This window comes from Artemia franciscana, chromosome 14 (genome assembly GCF_032884065.1).
Source record: "Artemia franciscana chromosome 14, ASM3288406v1, whole genome shotgun sequence".
Lineage (NCBI taxonomy): Eukaryota > Metazoa > Arthropoda > Branchiopoda > Anostraca > Artemiidae > Artemia > Artemia franciscana.
This window is the reverse complement of record NC_088876.1, coordinates 9,137,101-9,158,729: the sequence shown is the minus strand read 5'-3', so window position 1 is coordinate 9,158,729 and position 21,629 is coordinate 9,137,101. Positions and strand designations below refer to the sequence as shown.

Genomic DNA, 21,629 nt, shown 5'->3' with positions numbered 1-21,629 from the left:
TCTCCCTATGGGAAAGATTTCAGAGGGATAAGCAAGGCCAAACGAAGCTTTTCTTGAATTATTATTTCATAGGGTTAGTTTACTTTAGATAATGAAAAAGAGCTTTTTGAATTTGTGTCCGTCATGTCGTTTTGAGAAGCCATAATATAAGGAGAGAAACTTCTTTAGAAACAGGTCGCTAGACGCATCTGTAGAAAGGAATCATTTATGCCAAATAATTTTTGCTCCTAATGTTTAAGCTCTGAAGGTACTATAAACTATCCAACGAGGATTCTATAGTTTTTTTTAAATGCAGTGGTTTAGCTTCGGCATAAAACGAGGAACTATCGAGGTGGATCGAACTAAACAAAATGTTTTTTTGATGAAAGGAAAAAATTACCTTAAATTATTCAAGGAAACTGAAAAAAGATATCTTGCAAATAAGAGGGATGCCATCGTCAACATTCCGTCTTTTATCCAAAATTTTTCATTACTTTGCTGAAATTGGTTTTGAGTCAAACTCAGTGACTATTCCCAAGCATTTTTTTTACTGATGGTTTTCCAAAAATTTGGGTAAAATTTTTTTATTGCTTAAATCAAATGAGCATCAGTGAGCCGTTGCATTTTTGAGGTTTTTACACTGTGAAAAACACTTTCTGCTTTGATTTTGCTTCTTATTTTATTACCCTTGCGATAGAACACATTTTCCTTCAGGTAATGTATGTATGTATGTATGTATTTATTTATAGCCCATCATACAAAATAATGAAGTGATGGAGTAGGCTACATTGAAAAAAAAGGAAAAAAAAGAAGAAAGAAACAACATATCGTAATTACATTCTAAAATACAAACAAAAATAATTCCACGTCAAAAAACAACATTTTGCCATTCATGGCCGGTTTGCTTATTGCACATGTGTACATTCAGCTCAGCAAACTTAGCACAAGGGTCAGACAAGCTATATCTTTTCATCAAATAGGAGTTACGGGTCCACGGAGGAACTCGCAACAGAAACTTAGCAAATTTGAGAAAACGCGTTTCATCCTAAGAAGGTCAGACTCACTAAATATAGGGTAAAACGGTACTAAATACAGAATATGTGGCAGGACGACACTATTGTAAATTCTCGCAAGATGGGCTCTATTCAAATAAAACTGAGAACTAACAATTGTACCATATGCACGACGGATTTTCGTTTCCATACTTTCTAGCATCAATAGCCTAGTTTTCTTCAGATTTTTTCCAATAGGAAGACCAAGATATTTCAACTTAACACAAGGCTTTACTTCTGTACCATTCAGATCTATAGATATATTATCTGATCTAGTCGTATCTATTTCATTAAAAATCAAAACATCGCTTTTTCAGCATTTAGGGAAAGTCCAATATCACTGTAGTTTTTACATATCTCCAAAAAACATTTTTCTAGCCCACTGATAGTCCTACTAATATTAAAAACGTCGTCTGCATAACAAAATATCGACCAATCAGTACCTTTATATATACAGCACGAAGAAAGCTGGCACTGAGCTGGAAGCGTTGCATTATTATAAACTGTGGGAGTAATGAGCGAAGACGACAATCTTTGGAGTAAAGATAATACAGATGGCAGGAGTTTGCTACCCTCCCTAAATGTAGGATGTTTACTGGTGAATGCCCCCTTTTTCTTTCATTTGAAATACACTTTTTTTCTGTTTTTCTCAAATACCATATCCAGGGTTATCAAAAATATAGTGAGGTCTTGGTAATAACCCAAACCCCATTTTTACAAAAAAAAACTATAATTTCTTTATAATAACACTTCGATAAAAAAAGGCTCCTTAGAGTTAACTTGTGTCCCTCCTAGAAGAAACAATTTTTCTTAAACAGACAAGTTTTGTAATCTATGTCTTACCCTTTGGTCTTTCAAAATAATAGTGGCTTTTTTCCGCTCTCCTCCCAATATACCGTTGACCAGTAAATCTACTAAGCTATTTTCTAACAATAAAATTTCTCATGCACTAGGCTAATTATTTCTCTTCTTCAATTTAGCAGTCTTAGTATGATTGCTGAAATTTCGATTTAGAGCCTTTTTCGATTTTGATTATTGTGCTAAAACTCCTAATCTAGTTGAGCACGGTTTTTCTTCTGGAAGCTTCCAAGGTATTACATAACAAAAGGGTAGCATCCAACTTTTATTTCTTAAATTATGCTTTTACTTACACAAATTGTTCATTCCATGATATTTAACGAGCGTAAATGGGGATCAAAAGTGAAATATTGACCAAGATATGGTTTTAATAACCTCGAAAAGATTTTATGGATTTTTTTTATTGCTTTTTCTATGACAAGTAGAACCTTCCTTCGATACGGTTGAACAATGAAATTTAGATGGCATGGCAACGTACCTACCTAGTGCTGAAAATTGTCTGCTCACAATATTAAAAAGCCGGTCGTCTCTTAATGGCAACGTGTATTAATAATAAGACTTAGTTTATTTTATAAAGGGTAGTTTCTATGACTATCTTAGTTCTATGACTATCTACCTTAGTCAAACAGTTCGTGGTAACGAACTGTAGTAAGGAGCGATCCGGCTCAATAGTAACCAAAACTCTAAAAAATTGAATTTTGATATCAATAGCTACATCAAAAGAATCGCATTTTAATGCTGATTTTAAATATATAAGTTTCATCAAGTTTAGTCCTAGCCATCAAAAGTTACGAGCCTGAGAAAATTTGCATTATTTAGGAAAATAGGGGGAAATACCCCCTAAAAGTCATAGGATCTTAACGAAAATGACACCGTCAGATTCAGCGTATCAGATAACCCTACTGTAGAAGTTTCAAGCTCCTATCTACAAAAATGTGGAATTTTGCATTTTTTGCCAGAAGACAAATCACGGGTGCTTGTTTATTTTTTTTTTTTTTTATTTTTTTTTTTTTTTTTTTTCCCAGGGGTCATAGTATCGACCTAGAATGTCAATCATCTAGAATGTCGCAAGAGGGCTCATTCTAACGGAAATGAAAAGTTCTAGTGCCCTTTTTAAGTGACCAAAAAAATTGGAGGGCATCTAGGCCCCCTCCCACGCTCATTTTTTTTCCAAAGTCAACGGGTCAAAATTTTGAGATAGCCATTTTGTTTAGCATAGTCGAAAATGATAATAACTATGTTTTTGGGGATGACTTACTCCCCCACAGTCCCTGGGGGGTTGCGAGTTACAAACTTCAACCAGTGTTTACATATAATAATGGTTATTGGGAAGTGTACAGACGTTTTCAGGGGGATTTTTTTGGTTTTGGGGGTAGGGTTGAGGGAGGGGGATATGTGGGAGGATCTTTCCTTGGAGAAATATGCCATGGGGGAAAAAAATTCAATGAAAAGGGCGCAGGACGAATCTGGTCACGTTAGAAAAAAACGTCAAATTAAGAGCTTAATATACAATGCTGGGTGTTCGGAGCCTCTCTATTATGGAGTATAATTTGAAAATAACACAACTATACGAGCGATAAAACATTATACCACAACCATAACTCAACTAACGAAAGAACTGCTAAGAGATAACACAACTATAAAGCGAAAACAGGTGAAAACTAACGGGAAAATAAACGAACTAAGAGGTGGAAGGGGCCCAGAGAAAAAATATAATCCTTTTTCAATTTTGAGCCTAACTTCCGCAAAGGAGTAATAATGTCAGAAGCCCCGAAATACCGAATTATTTTCTTTTCAAACAGTTCGTGGTAAGGAACTGTAGTAAGGGGCGACCCGGCTCAATAGTAAACGAAACTCTAAAAAACGGAATTTTGATGCTAAAAGATACATCAAAAGAATCAAATTTTTACGCTGATTCTAAATATATAAGTTTCAATTAACCTAGTCTTTGTCATCAAAAGTTACGAGCCTGAGAAAATTTGCCCTATTTTGGAAAAAAGGGGGAAACATCCCCTAAAAGTGATAGAATCTTAACGAAAATCACACTATCGCATTCGGTATATCAGATAACTCTATAGCAAAAATTTCAAGCTCCTATCTAAAAAATGTGGAATTTTGTATTTTTTGCCAGAAGACAAATCACGGGTGCGTGTTTATTTGTTTGTTTGTTTTTTTTTTTGTTTTTTTTTTCCCAGGGGTTATCTTATCGACCAAGTGGTCCTAGAATGTCGCGAGAGGGCTCATTCTAACGGAAATGAAAAGTTCTAGTGCCCTTTTTAAGTGACCAAAAAAATTGGAGGGCAAATAGGCCCCCTCCCTTGCTCATTTTTTTCCGAAAGTCAACAGATTAAAATTTTAAGATAGCTATTTTGTTCAGCATAGTCGAAAACCATAATAACTATGTCTTTGGGAATGACTTACTCCCCCACAATCCCTGAGGGAGGGGCTGCAAGTTACAAACTTTGACCAGTGTTTACATATAGTAATGGTTATTGGGAAGTTTACAGACGTTTTCATGGGGATTTTTTGGTTTGGGGGGTGGGGTTGATGGGAGAGGGCTTTGTGGGAGGATCTTTCCTTTGAGGAATATATCATGGGGGAAGAAAAATTCAATGAAAAGGGCGCAGGATTTTCTAGCATTACTATAAAAAAAAAACAATGAAAAAATAAACATGAAAACATTTTTTCAAATGAAAGTAAGGAATAGCATTGAAATTTAAAACGAACAGAGATTATTACGCATATGAGGGGTTCTAAAAATACTTTAGCATAAAGAGCGAGGTATTTAGGAGGAGATAAATACCTCGCTCTTTATGCTAAAATATTTTTAGTGATTTCAACTATTTATTCTACGGCCTTTTTGATTCAGGGGTCATTCTTAAAGAATTGGGACAAAACTTACGATTTAGTGTAAAGAGCGAGGTATTAACGAGGGTACAAACCCCCTCGTACACATAATAAAAATATAAGAATATAAAAGTTTGTTACGTAAGTTAATTCTTAAGTTACGTATATTTTTTACTAATAAAAACGTTCGTTGAATATTAAAAGTTCTAGCAGCCTTTTTAAGTAACCGAAAAATTGGAGGGCCGCTAGGCCTCCTTCCCCACCCCTTATTTCTCAAAATCGTCAGATCAAAACTAAGAGAAAGCCATTTAGCCAAAAAAAAAATTAATATACTAATTTCATTTCAATAATTTATGTGCGGAGAGCCAAAATCAAACATGTATTAATTCAAAAACGTTCAGAAATTAAATAAAAAAAACTAGTTTTTTTAACTGAAAGTAAGGAGCGACAATAAAACTTAAAACGAACAGAAATTACTCCGTATATGAAATGGGTTGTCCCCTCCGCAGTCCCACGCTCTTTAAGCTAAAGTGTTTAATTGTTTTAAAAAGTAGAATTGTGGCAAAGAGTCAAACTTTAGCGTAAAGAGCGAGGGACTGTGGAGGGGACAACACATTTCATATACGGAGTAATTTCTGTTCGTTTTAAGTTTTAATGTTGCTCCTTACTTTCAGTTAAAAAAACTAGTTTTTTTTTTTATTTAATTCTACCATAAGAGTGACGCATGGAGGGATGATAGATAGACTTATCTATTAACAAATGAAGTGACATCATGTTTATGCAATCCTAATAAGAGCTTATGTCAGATTTGCCTCTCACTCAATCGGCCAATCTCTCTTGGCTTTATCTACAATCAGCCACGGCTTGATGCCCATCACTGCTTGATTTTAATCTAAAAGTTGACAGATTTAAAAAGCTCATTGTAAATGATTTTTAAAAGCTCTTTTAACGCACTTACACCTTTGCTTTTAGGCATCCATGAAAAAAAAGAAAGCAAAAGATACCGGCTTTGGAGCTTAGAGAAGTTAATGTAGTCTAGCATATATTTTTATTACCAAAAGAGAATCTTCACGAGGATCGTTTAAAAAATCTTAGGAGTTCCTTTACTTCTCAGGCAAGAGAAAAGTCTGAGCAAACAGTTTGTCGTAACGAACTTTAAGTAAGAAGTCTAATAGTAGCCAAACAAACAAAAATTCAGAACAATCATTACATCAAAAGAATTGACTTGTCATGATGGTTTCCAATACGTAGGCTATACATATTTCATTAATTTTTATATTACCCATCAAAATGCTTTATTTTCTTCTAGCTTTAATAATTTCTTCTTTAATGCTTTGATTTCTGTTAGCATATATCTGTTTTTCTATTTAATTTTTTTTTTTTATTATCTTATTTCCACTTCTTTCGGCGTTGTTAAGAGGAGTAGTTCATTGATTGTTTTCTTTTCCTGTAATTTTTACATCGACTTTTTACTGTTCTATATATTGCTTTGATTTTTTTAATTCTCTTTTAATTAACTGAAATGATCTTTCTCAAAAAGAAGTTTATCAAAAAAAACAAAACAAAGCTAAATTAAACCAAATACGAGCAGAACAAGCCCAAGTAATAACTCAAACTTTAAATGACCTGAATTCATCATCAACAAATAAATGAGACGCAATAAGAGCAGATATTACAATATATAATTAAAATTAAACCGAACACAAATTGCCATAAACAACAGTAGGCTTAATAGGAGCTATTAATAATTTTTTAATTAAATTCATTCCCAAAGAGCAGAGGACGCCCCGTTGCATACAGGTGAAGATTTGTCGTTTCTGACGTTGATTTTAGTCGTTTCTGCGCATAAATAAAGTCGTTCTTTGGTTAGTTTTTATCTTTTGTGGTATCTTGGGACTTATCATCTGTGACATGTGGTATCTAGAAATCTTTTTATTAATTTTATTAGCTGCACGCTCACACAACTCGAGATTACCCAGTTTCTAAAATGAGCACCAAAACAACAAGTTACTGATATACCACAAATCCTCCTCTGAAAATACTACTACAAGATGAAGAAACTTTTCTATTCTTTACTCTACGTAAGTAACCTAGTTTTTAAAGATAGGAAGAAATTCGTGTAAAGTTCGTTTTTGCATCAGGAAAAATGGGGTTGGCGAGTTCAGTAACTGGAAGTGAAGCCAAGGAGACACTATTTTTCTACACTAATTTTAGCATCAGTATATCCCAAAATGTTTCAATGGCGAAAATTAAAGCTTGCATTACTGTGTGTATAATTCTTACTTATATTAATATTTAATATAATTTATGGTTATTTAACTATTTGGATGTTTGTATTTTATTATTTTTGAAGCGTGGATGCTAGAGATGCAAACTTCTCAATGGCTGACCACTGGTCCGAAGAAAAATTGTTTGGAAGACGAGCAAGCTTTCAAGCTGATAATGTGTCAGCAGCTCTTGTCGTTAATGGAGTCCGGAAAGAAGATGAAGGATTCTTTAGATGTAGGACAGATTTCTTGCATGCGCAAACAAGGAATTTGTTTACACAGCTGCAAGTTGTTGGTAAGTTCTCAAATATTTATAAATAACATAGGGATAATCCAACTACTTCTAAAGGGTTTATTAAGATTGAACAAATTATTTTTTTAAGGTGTGTGTACAAGTTTAAAATTATTTGTCAAAAAAGCAGACGGCTGAACTAATAGGTATGACATTGAGCTGAGCTGATTTGCGCCACAATTTTAGCTTTAATTGACTTACATAACGGAACTCAGAGCTTTTCATTCAATAAAAAAGCTCTGTTTTAGCCATGTTGCCTCTCCGGGAAATCTAAAATGGCCTCTCAAAGACAAAATATTATCATCAGCAACACTGATACAGTGTACACCTATGTTTCGTTACTTTTGAGGCTTTTCAAATTCCTGTTCAACAAAAGTGGCTCGATACTTATTACAGAATCCTAATGTGACCTTAGCAGCAATAGTAGTAGGGCAACAGTTCTTTCATATGGTATATGTCATTAGTTAAAAATAAAGTACGATATTGGGAATAACTTTGAAATATGTTAATGAGCTATGAACTCTTGTAGGTTTTGGGGCACTAGGCTAAAGCCTGTTTTCAAACTTCTTCACACATTTTGGTACGGTCTAAAACAACCTACTTTTCCAATTGTTTTGGTACGCCTACTAATGGGAATCGTTGCATTTGAGGGAGGAGACAAGGAAAATATGGAGTCCCATCTACCTTAGACTTTAGCTTCTTCTTTACTTTAAAAGGTGCCCAGAATTTCAATAGAGATCCTCCAACCTTGTTTTAGGTGTGTAGCACCGTATTTCCTATCCTGGGATTACGCTTGTCTTTCTGGCACATCCGTTTCAGTTGGATGGGCTTCAAAGTGTATTCTTCAGCCTTCTCCTTCTTCTTAGGCTCTCTGATTTCCACCAGAGAAGCAGGCTGAGCAGTCTAGATAATGGCATGCGAATCAAATGATCTTGATACCCCCGTCTTTGTGGTCTCAGCACGTCAGATACGTCTGTCTAGTTCATATATTGAAAATTTTTCATTTTGGTTATTCTGTTCGTCCACTTAATTTTAGAGTCCATTGCAGGCAATTGTTTCCATACGCAGCGAGACATTTTTCCTGTTCATCTGTGAGTTTTAAGCCCTCACCCACATACCTTAGGATCGAAATAACTCTACTACTGAAAAACATAGTTTCAGCTGCAGCAAATATTCGGTTGACCTCCAGACCGATCTAAGTCATTCGAATACTGTGATTGCCAAGCCCGTTTGAGTTCGCATCTGTTTTTTGGAATTGCCACTGTATGTATTTATGCTCTTAAGGTACCTGAAATTGATAAATTATACTCTGTGTTTACTCTTGAGCTGACTAGATGACCACTCCAGCAGAAAAAGAACAGAATAAAATTCAATTTATTCAATTCATTTTAAGATCGAATGGGTTTGAATTTTACAAGATATAATTGGGTGGTGATAAACTTCAGAATAGATTGACAACGGGTTTCCTTTCTGAGCTCATTAGTAGGCTTAGGAGTTATGGCAACAAAAAAAGAGCCTGTGGTGGCTGAATAATGAAGACGTTTGAAAGAAAAAACCCTAGGGGTGAGTGAAAGATTATCCGGAACAATCTAAAGTAATGTTATTGCTGATGATATAAAGCCTAGTTGTATTTTTGGATTAAAAGAAGAAAACATTGTCAAGAGGACATATCGCTGTTTTTCAGTATCTAGTAAATTTTGAGCTAAAGACTGGAAACAATTCTTGTCTATTTTTTTTTATCACCGATTAATTACAGAAACTTTTTTCACAAAACAAATTTTTGAAAGAAAAGTAAAGAGCTCCATTAAACCAAAAATGAGCAAAACGAAATGAGCAATAATTCACCAAGCATAATACAACCACAGATCACTACTAAAAATTAATAAAAAAAAAAAGATTAAGATCTAATACCCCATGATTCCTGAGATTACTTTTATTGTGTGCCTTGATTATTTTTGCTAGGGGGGGGGGGTAACAATGTTCCTTACCAAAAAACTGAAAGAAATGCAACAAATAGGTTTAAATCAGGGCTTCTTAAACTTTGTGTCGCGACCCCATTTGGAGTCGCGTTGCAAAATTATGGGGTCGCGAGTGATAAAAATACAATTTAACAAAAAATGTGTTTTAACTTGTAAAATTATCGTTATAAAGAAAAATAACAACCATCGTAGATAAGTATATCATAAAATCTTCTTGTTCGGAAAGACTGTTTCCTAACAAGAATTTCTATTCCGATCATTATAATATCTTGTATAAATTTACTACGAATCAGAAGATGTTATAGAGATTTATAAAAGATGTAGATTTATTTTTGTCAATCTCTTAAAACTGAAATAATCCTGATAAATATTATCAACAAAATTTCTAAGTGTTATTTCGAAGAAACTATATAAGCATTTCGTGTTATTTTCATTTAGCCACTGTATGATTGTGATCGAAGTGCATGTTATTCGGAATTAGTCAGTTTAACCCTTTCGCGACCGGCGGGACCTTATAGTGCCGGCATGTAAAAATCCTTTGGGCGCTTCTTAATTGATTGATAGCACCAGAATTAAACGATGTGCTTCAGGATGCTGTTAAGGTCATAAATTTTATTAAGAGCCATGCCTTTAACAGTCGCTTATTTTCAAATCAAACAGTTCGTGGTAACGAACTGTAGTAAGGAGCGACCCGGCTCAATATTAACCAAAACTCTAAAAATGGAATTTTGATACCAATACACATATCAAAAGAATCGTATTTTAATGCTGATTTTAAATATATAAGTTTCATCAAGTTTAGTCTTACCCATCAAAAGTTACGAGCCTGAGAAAATTTGCGTTATTTTAGAAAATAGGGGGAAACGCCCCCTAGAAGTCATAGAATCTTGACGAAAATCACACCATCAGATTCAGCGTATCAAAGAACCCTACTGTAGAAGTTTCAAGCTCCTATCTACAAAAATGTGGAATTTTGTATTTTTTGCCAGAAGGCAGATCACGGATGCGTGTTTATTTGTTTATTTGTTTTTTTGTTTGTTTTTTTTTTTCCCAGGGGTGATCGTATCGACCCAGTTGTCCTAGAATGTTGCAAGAGGGCTCATTCTAACGGAAATGAAAAGTTCTAGTGCCCTTTTTAAGTGACCAAAAAAATTGGAGGGCACCTAGGCCCCCTCCCACGCTAATTATTTTACCAAAGTCAACAGATCAAAATTCTGAGATGGCCATTTTATTCAGCGTAGTCGAAAAACCTTATAACTATGTCTTTGGGGACGACTTACTCCCCCACAGTCCCCGTGGGAGGGGCAACAAGTTACAAAATTTGACCAGTGCTTACATATAGTAATGGTTATTGGGAAGTGTACAGGCGTTTTAAGGAGGATTTTTTGGTTGGGGGAGGGGTTGAGAACAGGGGGATATGCTGGGGGAACTTTCCATCGATAGTTTGTCATGGGGGAAGAAAATCTCCATGAAGGGAGCGCAGGATTTACTAGCATTATTTAAAAAAAAAATGAAAAAATAAATATGAAAAAGTTCTTTCAGCTGGAAGTAAGGAGCAGCATTAAAACTTAAAACAAACAGAAATTATTACCCATTTGAGGGGCTCACCTCCTCCTAATACCTCGCTCTTTACGCTAAAGTATTTTTAGTAATTTCAACTATTTATTCTACGGCTTTTGTGATTCTGGGGTCATTCTTAATGAATCGGGACAAAATTTAAGCTTTAGTGTAAAGAGCGAGGATCTGACAAGGGGGGAACCCCTCATATCTATATATAAAAATATATGTAATAAAAATATGAGAATACAAAAGTTCTTTACGTAAGCTAATTTATAAGTTACGTAAATCTTTTACTAATAAAAATATTCGTAAAAAATTAAAAATTCTAGTTGCCTTTTTAATTAACCAAAAAATCGGAGGGCAACTAGGCTTCCTCCCCCGCTCTTTTTTTCTCAAAATCATTCGATCAAAATTATGAGAAAGCCATTTAGCCAAAAAAAAAAAAAAAATGCAAATTTTGTTTTAATTATTCCTCTGCGGAGAGCCAATACATGCGTTGATTCAAAAACGTCCAGAAATTAAATAAAAAAAACAAGTTTTTTTAACTGAAAGTAAGGAGCGACATTAAAACTTAAAACGACCAGAAATTACTTCGTATATGAAAGAGGCTGCTTCCTCATCAACGCCCCGCTCTTTACGCTAAAGTTTTTACTGTTTTAAAAAGAAGAATTGAGAGAGAGTCAAACTTTAGCGTAAAGAGCGAGGCGTTGATGAGGAAGCAGCCTCTTTCATATACGAAGTAATTTCTGGTCGTTTTAAGTTTTAATGTCGCTCCTTACTTTCAGTTAAAAAAAACTTGTTTTTTTTATTTAATCTCTGTAAGGATACGGATTCCAACTACACAATTTTGTTATTACATGCAGAAGTAAGATGGTTGTCAAGAGGTCAAAATTTAAAAAGATTATCGAACAGTTCGTGGTAACGAACTGTAGTAAGGAGCGACCCGGCTCAATAGCAAACGAAACTCTAAAAAATGGAATTTTAATACCAATAGTTACATCAAAAGAATCGCATTTAATGCTTATTTTAAATATATAAGTTTCATAAAGATTAGTCTTACCCATCAAAAGTTACGAGCCTGAAAAAATTTGCCTCATTTTAGAAAATAGGGGGGAACATCCCCTAAAAGTCATACGATCTTAACGAAAATCACACCATCAGATTCAGCGTATTAGAGAACCTTATTGCAGAAGTTTCAAATCCCTATCTACAAAAATGTGGAATTTCGCATTTTTTGCCAGAAGACAAATCACGGATGCGTGTTTATTTGTTTTTGTTTTTGTTTCTTTGTTTTTTTTTTCCAGAGGTGATGTATCGACTCAGTGGTCCTAGAATGTCACGAAAGGGCTCATTCTAACGGAAATTAAAAGTTCTTGTGCCCTTTTTAAGTGAGCAAACATTTTGGAGGGCACCTAGGCCCCCTCCCACGCTTATTATTCCCCAAAGTCACCCGTTTAAAATTGTGAGATAGCCATTTTATTCACCATAGTCGAAAAACCTAATAACTATGTCTTTTGGGACGACTTGCTCCCCCGCAGTCCCCGTGGGAGGGCCTGCAAGTTACAAACTTTGACCTGTGTTTACATATAGTAATGGGTACTGGGAAGTGTACAGACGTTTTCAGGTGGATTTTTTTGGTTTCGGGGGGGGGGGGGGTTGAGTGGGGTGGGTACGTGGGAGGATATTTCCATGGAGGAACGTCTCATGGGGAAAGAGACTTTCAATGGAGGGAGCGCAGGATTTTCTAGCATTATTTAAAAAAGCAATGAAAAAATAAATATGAAAAGTTTTTTCCACTGAATTTGAGAAGCAGCATTAAAACTTAAAACGAACAGAAAATATTACGCATATGAGGGGTTTACCTCCTCATAGTACCTCGCTCTTTACGCTAAAGTATTTTTAGTAATTTCAACTTTTTATTCTACGGCCTTTGTGATTCAGGGGTCATTCTTAAGGAATTGGGACAAAATTTAAGCTTTAATGTAAAGAGTGAGGTATTGACGAGGGGTGAGCCCCCTCATATGCGCAATAAAAACATACGAATATAGAAGTTCGCAAGGTAATCTAATTCGTAAGTTACGAATATTTTTTACTTATGAAAATGCTCGTAAAAAATTATAATTTATAGTTGCCATTTTATGTAATCAAAAAATTGGAGGGCAACTAGGCCTCCTTCCTCGCTCCTTTTTTCTCAAAATCTGCCGATTAAAACTATGAAAAAGCCATTTAGCCCAAAAAAATTAATATGCAAATTTAGTTTTAATTATTTATGCGCTGAGAGCCAATATTATATTATTATTTTTTTTAGTAACGATCAGTCTTGAGGAAAAATACGAAAAAATATGATTTTTTTTTAATACAATACCATCTTTGTGAAAACTTTTCTGTCTAAGAAGTTATTACGTTAAAGCACACTTCCCCATTATCTATAATAAATATCACAATCTAATTCAGTTAATTTAATCTAGTATACAATTTAATGTAATTCACCTTATTTATATTTCAGTCAAAAATTTCAGTTATGACAATTTAATTAAAGTTTCCGATCAATACCCCGAACTACTGGGAAAAGAATATCTTTTGTTGGGTCGAAAATTCCTCTGCAAATATTTTTGTTTCATTTTGTCTATTTTCCTATTATGTTTCAGATAGCTTTTTTCCTAATAGACATTCTTTCATCAAGCCTTTTCCAATCTGTCTCTGGTGTTTTCCTATATCATTCAACCGTTATATTTTTGTTTGATCAAAATTTTCGCTCCAAAGATTTTGCTTTTATTTGTGTTTGTTTTCCTGTTATACTTAAATAGCTTTTCCCAAATAAATCCTTTCACTAAGCTTTTTTCAAATTTTTATTTTGAGTTATGAGTCCTTTATACTCCAACGTACTGTCCCCTTGAAAAATAAGTCTTAACGTCTATCGTGTTAATTTGATGGAGCTGAACGTTTCATTCTTCTTGTCGAACATACTAGTAATCGTAAAAAGAGATATTTCACGATGTAGGGATGCTTATAGGGACGTCGTTGGCAAATTTATTAGTACCTATCGCTTAAAAAGGAAAATAAATATTATTTGGTTCAAAATTATTTATAATTTTTATTTATTACTTAGCAAGTTTTAGAAAAAAATGATTTTTCTTTCGGAAACTACTAATCAATCTATGCATTTTATAAAGCATTTTCTTAAACCGCCTTCTAATACTTATAATAAGACCATAAATATAATCCAGTTAGCAAATCGTTCAGCGACTGAACCGTTAATAGATTCTTTAAGCTTTACATTCTTTCCTGTGTATCCTTCACTTTTCTTCAGCTTCAGAGTGATCTCTCTGGGTCCCTTAGATTTACCTCTGCCTTTGTGTATGATCGGTCTATTTATCAGCTACGTTTCTCACAGAAGACTCAAATGTCGCATACTATTATATTACATGGAATAACCTTCCTGATTCAGGTTGAAAGTGCCATTCGTTTAAAACCTTCAAAAGACTTGTAAAAAAACTGTTAGCTTATGAATGATTTTTGGCCATTAACTACCGGTCTAGTTTTTGTTGAGGGAACAGAATAAATACTTGTAAATTCCTCGAATCTTTCTCTTTCTCTCTCTCTTTCTTCTCCCTTTCTTTCCCTCCTTCTCTCCTTCTCTCTCTCTCTCTCTCTCTCTCTCTCTCTCGCTCTCTCTCCTCTGTCTTTATTCTTTATTTTTAATGTCTGTGAGCTATTATCTACACAGTACATATTCTCCCCTTCTTTACAGGGGTGGTTCTTTTGAAGATTGATTTAAGAACTTTTTTTTACAGAATAATTGTTCACTAAGCCAAAACACTAAGCCAAAAAATTAGCCTAAATAAAGTCAAATATTCTTCCAAGCGTAAAACTACCACAAATCACTATCAATGAATATTGCAAACTCAAAACGAACAGAAATTAAAATAAATAGCCGAGTCAAACTCAAAACAAGAAAAAATTAGTATGAGTAAGGCTGATAGGCCCCATGCCTTCTCAAGATCAGAACATAATTTGTTCTATACGGAAAAATAAACAAAACAAATGACCGTGGATTGTCAGTTTAATTGACACTTACTGACAAATAAAATTCCAAAATCAATGATACTGTTGATTTTGAATCTTTGTTGGATATATTGTCGAATTTAGGTATTAGGAATAAGTGTTTGAGCTGGTTTGGGTCGTATTTGCGAGGTAGAAGTGTAAAAGATACAATAAATAATAAAGTTTCACAGGTTTACCCACTGAATTGCGGAGTGCCACAAGGTTCTGTCCTAGGTCCTCTTTTATTTTTAATTTATGAAAATAGTATGAGATTTTTTACCCCTGGTTACTTAAAGTCTTTTGCAGACGACACTGCTATAACTATTATTGTCAAATCGTTGCTGGACTTGATAGACCGAGCAAAAAGTGCTTTAAAGAGACTTCTTACGTTTGTTACACTCAGTAAACTTGCTGTTAATGCTTCAAAAACAAATTACATGGTTTTTAGAAGGACTGGTGAGCCCCAAAATTTACCTTCAGATATTAAGTACAATGGTGTTCCTTTGAAACAAGTCCGAGAAACGCGTTACCTTGGGTTTTGGAATTTGAAATTCACAAGATTAGCAGAAAATAATTGTTCTTATCATAATTAAAATACAAATTTCCTCGCTCTCCCGAATTTATATTTGAGAAAAGCACAGAGTCAGGTTCTGGCACATTCGATGTTGCCACTCACCATGAAAAATTGGCTGAACTAGCCTCTTAATCTCCATCGGTGAAAAAAAAAACCCACCATATCTCAATTAAAACGTGAATCGCCCTTTTGCATAATTTGAAATAATCCAAGGCCAAAAATGCAAAGGTCTTTGAAAACGATAGGGGTACAGGGAAAACAGGTAAAAGTTTGAGCGAATCATTAATCAGTTCATTCTGGGCCCCCTTCCCTCTTATATTCAAATTAACAATTGGCGTTGATACTAGCTGAAGATATAATTTGTATACGTAACTTAACGAATAAGAATTGCAGGAAATGATTGTCGATCCCCAAGTGTTGAAAACCCGAATAGAGTTACTGGACAAAAGTTCCGGAATTCGGTGTAGTCCATTCAATTTTATTTTATGAATATCTGTGGTTTTTCTTAACAGGTCATGGATCTTCTCCTCCCTCTTAAGTTTTTTGTTTTACTGTAGTTTTGTAATTTTCCCACTAAGTCTTGGACCTCTTCGTTCCCCCTAAGCTGTTTTTTCTTCTCGTCAGTTTGTAATGCTCCCAAATAAAATTTCCACTACTGAAGACTGAATCCGACCATTTTGTTTCTTTTTAATATTTTTTTTTCTCATCTGTACTTTTTCCAAATTTTCCAATCGCGCAAATTAAATCATCATTAAATTTGAATTGGATTCCAGTGTCCACTATCTTTTACTGCATCTGTTTATTGTATTTGTGATTAATATTTCTTTTCTCCCTTTTAGTTTACTTTCCTTTTGCCGCAGTATTAAATAAATCGTCATTGAATGGAAATTGAACTCCCACATTGGGTTTCTCATATTGTACAAAAAATTCTCAAGCTTTCTGAGGAAAAGCACGTACGATTTTTCTCGGGCATAATTAGTGCTTTATTTTGGCATATACTTGTCGGCGTCTCATATTTGGTACATGTACTTTGAAGTTTACTATTTTCTGAAAATTTTCCCGAAAAATCAATTTTGTGTGTCTTATTTTCAATATTATGTGGCCGAGCCACTTCCGCACCCAATTTTTCCTGGTTATTCACATTTCAAATTGGAGGATCAAGCATTTCGTTGTTCCAACAGTATGGCTTAGCCTCTAATTTTGTTTTATGGCCCGATCCGCCTCCCTGCACAGTCAAAGAAGTAGTATGTTTTTCTGTCTTAGTATTTATTGTCTGATCATTTTCACTCTTCCTCAATTGATCCTTTCGCAAATTTTTATGGTCATCCGATAGCCTAGAAGTTAGTTTTGATGAAATTTCACTTTCTGGAATTCCCCAGTGGGCTTTTAATAGACTTATCATGGTTCTCTAAAACTCTTGGTGATCTCTCTCTCTTTCTTCTCTATATTTATTCTATCCTTCTCTTCTTTTCGTTCTCTTGCTATTCTATTAGCCTCCCTTTTTTCTCTGGCTATTCTATCAGCCTCCTTATTAGTAATTCTACGAGTTTCTCTAGTCCTTTCTAACTCCTCTCTATTTCTTTTACTTTTATCTATTTCGGCCTATACTTTTCTTATGTATTCGCGGTGCACCCTTTCGGCCACCTCTTTTCTTTATTACCTTTCTTTCTCTTGTCGTTCTTTTACAAATACGATTACGTATCTTTTACAGATACGAATACAGAATATTAATATCTTAATATTTTAGCAGATTCTAAGAATCGACCCTGGAAATATGTGTTTGAGCTTTAGAAGGATTCCGAGACTCCAGGAGACTTTCATTTTAATCAGGTCAATATGATGCTTGAAGGAAAGATTTTCTTCAAGCAAGATGCCTAGGAATCAAACGTAACAATCCTTAGGTCTGCTTAGAGAACCATCATGATATCATGCCTCCATTAATACTTTTAGTTCATTTAAGTCAGGGTAAGTCTTTGAGCCTCTTTAAAAAATGAGAAAATATGGCAAATGAGAAAGCATCATGGACTTTTAATGGAGGCTTCTTATTGAAATTACCAATAATCCAAACTCTATGTGGCACAAATGACGTTCTCTGCCTAAAAGAGCATCTTCTCACTGCCATGAGTCTATGTTTGCTGAACACCGTCTCTTCTACTACCTTAGTAAGTCGTGACACTTGACACTCCGGGGCTGATTGGCCGAGTGGAGGTACATCTATTCTTGCTAGAAGTGTCCTTATTCCATACTTCTGCGACAGTGACTATTCTATGGCAGTCCAATTTCTGAATTTTGTGGTGGTCTCAGTGTATCTACCCACCGATTACCGTTATGCTATATCTGAAAGACAATTTGATCAAGCTTGCCACCTTGTCAGTTCCCTCGTGGCTGATTGTGAAGTGCAAAACCTAGCAGTATTCCTTGCTGGTGATATGAACTGTAACCTTTTTGATGACAGTAACAGTCGTACAAATATTATGAACAGTATGTGCCCTCAGCTCTTGGTGGTCGAGAATGCCCAAGGTTTCACATATATCCATAATTTTGACAGTACCTCTTCTCTGGAATTTTCATATGTTCGTCGAATACAAAACCAGACTCCAGATCCTCACTTGTCTCCACTTTCCAAACCTCAGACCATATGCTTATTAGTAATATATTCCCTGTTCAAATTATTGCACCGAGTGACCCAAGTCCAGAGAATGATAGTAAATGGCATAAAACCACCGACTGGGCTTGTGTAGATATTTTTGCATTCCGGGCTATTGGAGATTCTATGTTGAAAAAGATAAAGTGCCGTTTCATCTGCTTTCCCAAAAAACTAGTACCCTCTGCAGAAAAGCAAACCTTGCTGAATATTTACTGTGCAGAGATTGTTCATGCTCTACGAGCTGCCAAGCGTGCTTGTATACCAATACGAAAAGTACATCTTGAAACTGAGAAGTATGGTTAGTCATGCAGCCCTAATGTCGCTGATTATTGTACTAATTGAAATTCTGATTACGTGTCTGTAAAGATTGTGCTGTGCCACGGCAAAATTTGGTAAACGAAATTCGTTTGAAAACAAAGCGACTTTCACGAAAGTGCTTAGACAACACCAGGCTAAATCAGTAGCTGAACTATCAAGAAAAGCCACATATGAAAGCGAGCTTGATGGTTGATTAGGCCAATCAATTGATGAGATCCGTTTTATTGTTACTCGATCCACGGTTACTGAGTGCATTTCTAAGCTACTAAAAAACGAAAACTTCTCGTGGTGTTGATAGCCTCTGTCCAAAGCATGTAGGATGTGGGTCTCCTGAAAAAGAATCTGACCTTGCTCTTTCTTGCTTTCGCTCTTTCATATTCTGTTATGGTATAGCTACTGATTTGTTCAGTACTGGAGTAATAATCTTGCTATTAAAAAGAAGAAAGTCTATTGGACCAGAAGTCTTCGTTTAGGCCAATTACGGTGTCATCGGTTTTGAGCGAAGTTTTTGAGTTACAAACTTTTGACAAAACATCTGATAAGGATTATACACCGGTAACCAATTTAGCTTCAAGAAAGGAATAGGTCGCGACCATGCTCACAATTTGATTGCTAATTTACTTCTACACGCTTATGAAAATAATATAACCCAGAGCTTTCGACTCGGGTGTTTATCCGTATTATTATTGACTGCCTATAAGCGTGAAGTTAATATTTCTGTCATCAAATTGATACGTGATATGTATAAAAAGCTAAATTCCAGACTTAAGGTCACCATCTCACCTGGCATAGTGGAACTTATTCCTTCAATTCCAGTAAAAAAGGGTATTAGACAGGGCGCTGTTACTTCTCCGCACCTGTTTAATAATACTGTCATTGTGCCATAACAGGACGTTCTGACCACATGTATGTTTAAAGGTATTGATGTTTCGCCAGCTAAATATGCTGATGACATCCTTGGTATTAGTAGAAAATCTTTAGAAGTATGGAATATTTTGAAATTCTCTATAAAGAGCATAAACGCATCGGTCTTCGATTTAATGAGAGTAAGACTGAGTTCCTGGTGTTTAATTAAAATTCAGATTGCCTGAAAAATCTTCGGTTAAGTGAGCAAGCTATTAAAGCACAAGATACATTGAGGCATCTTGGTGCACCGATTGGGTCAAATCCTCGCGCCATGCGTCAACTTTTGATCTAGTTGCGGTTTACTAGTTGTGTTAGAATTTAAATTTAACCGCCGTATCTTAGCTAGCGTTTATAACGCATTTGCTGTTCCGCATCCACTTGTAGAAACATGGAAGTGTTTCTTCAAGTGGGCGAAATATTTGCTACGGCTGCGTCTCTGAACTAACAACAGCTCCCTATCCTCGGGGTATGGAGTTGCTAGTCTAGAGTCCACGGCGCAAAAAACAAAACGAGAGATATTGGAGGCAGATTATTAGTGAAAGTACCTCTGAAATTGCCCTTCGTTAATAATGTATCTGGTCTTACATATAATTGCCCTTATTTGTATTTCTTTTTCTTTTTCTTCTTTTTTCCTGACAGTTGACCTTTGTTTTGGTTCTGTTTGTATTTGTCAGAATTTATTTGTTTCTTTCACTTTTCTTTCTTTATACTCTATCAGTGTTGTATTTTAAATTTACGATGGTCAATAAATTGATATATACATACATACATAGAAGCCGATGCAAAAGTTAAAGGTCCAATAAAAAAAAAACTAATTTTACACAAACACTATTTTTAATTTAAGGTTCATTTGGACATCATGACATCAAGAAAACGCTCAAATTGTCTACTGAAAAAGACAAGCGACAGTTTGAATCCTTATATAGAATCCTGTCACGTGCCGAGTACAAGGTCCCGGTGGTGAAGCCGCCGTGTTCTCGGCTCTATATATATATTACATAAAAAAAAACTAGTTTTTTTAACTGAAAGTAAGGAGCGACATTAAAACTTAAAACGAACAGAAATTACTCCGTATATGAAATGGATTGTTTCCTCCGCAATCCCTCGCTCTTTACGCTAAAGCTTTTAATTGTTTTAAAAAGCAGAATTGTGGCAAAGAGTCAAACTTTAGCGTAAAGAGCGAGGGATTGCGGAGGAAACAATCCATTTCATATACGGAGTAATTTCTGTTCGTTTTAAGTTTTAATGTCGCTCCTTACTTTCAGTTAAAAAAACTAGTTTTTTTTTATGTAATTTCTGAACGTTTTTGAATTAATGCATGTTTGATTTTGACTCTCCACACGTAAACTATTCAAATTAAATTTGCATATTAATTCCTTTTTTGGCTAAATGGCTTTCTCTTAGTTTTGATCATACGATTTTGAGAAATATGGGATGGGGAAGGAGGCCTAGTTGCCATGCAATTTTTCGGTTACATAAAAAGGCAACTATTAATTTTAATTTTAACGAATTTTTTTATTAGCAAAAAATATACGTAACTTTAGAATTAACTTACGTAACAAACTTTTATATTCTTTAATTATTATTATGTATATGAGGGGGTTTGTACCCTCGTTAATACCTCGTTCTTTACACTAAATCGTAAGTTTTGTCCCAATTCCTTAAGAATGACCCCTGAATCAGAAAGGCCGTAGAATAAATAGTTGAAATTACTAAAAATACTTTAGCATAAAGAGCGAGGTATTTATCTCCTCCTAAATACCTCGCTCTTTATGCTAAAGTATTTTTAGAACCCCTCATATGCGTAATAATCTCTGTTCGTTTTAAGTTTCAATGCTACTTCTTCCTTTCATTTGAAAAAACGTTTTCATGTTTATTTTTCATTGTTTTCTTATAGTAATGCTAGAGAATCCTGCGCCCTTTTCATTGAATTTTTCTTCCCCCATGACAGATTCCTCCAAGGAAAGATCCTCCAACATAGCCCCCTCTCCTCAGCCCCACCCCCAAACAAAATAAAATCCCCCTGAAAACGTCTGTACACTTCCCAATAACCATTACTATATGTGAACACTGGTCAAAGTTTGTAACTTGCAGCCCCTCCCCCAGGGATTGTGGGGGAGTAAGTCATCCCCAAATACATAGTTATTATGGTTTTTGACTATGTTGAACAAAATGGCTATCTCAAAATTTTGATCCGTTGACTTTGGGAAAAAAATGAGCGTGGGAGGGGGCCTAGATACCCTCCAATTTTTTTGGTCACTTAAAAACGGCACTAGAACTTTTCATTTCCGTTAGAATGAGCCCTC

At 35.0% G+C, this 21,629-nt stretch overlaps 1 protein-coding gene across 1 annotated transcript in view; it reads left to right on the top strand.

Moving 5' to 3' along the window:
* Window positions 1–21,629, top strand: part of LOC136035282 (nephrin-like) — a 255,108-nt gene that overhangs the window by 30,105 nt on the left and 203,374 nt on the right. Inside the window, exon 3 of the mRNA XM_065716966.1 lies at window positions 7,090–7,298. Within this exon, the coding sequence (XP_065573038.1) occupies window positions 7,090–7,298 (209 nt within the window). The remainder of the gene's footprint in view (window positions 1–7,089; window positions 7,299–21,629) is intronic.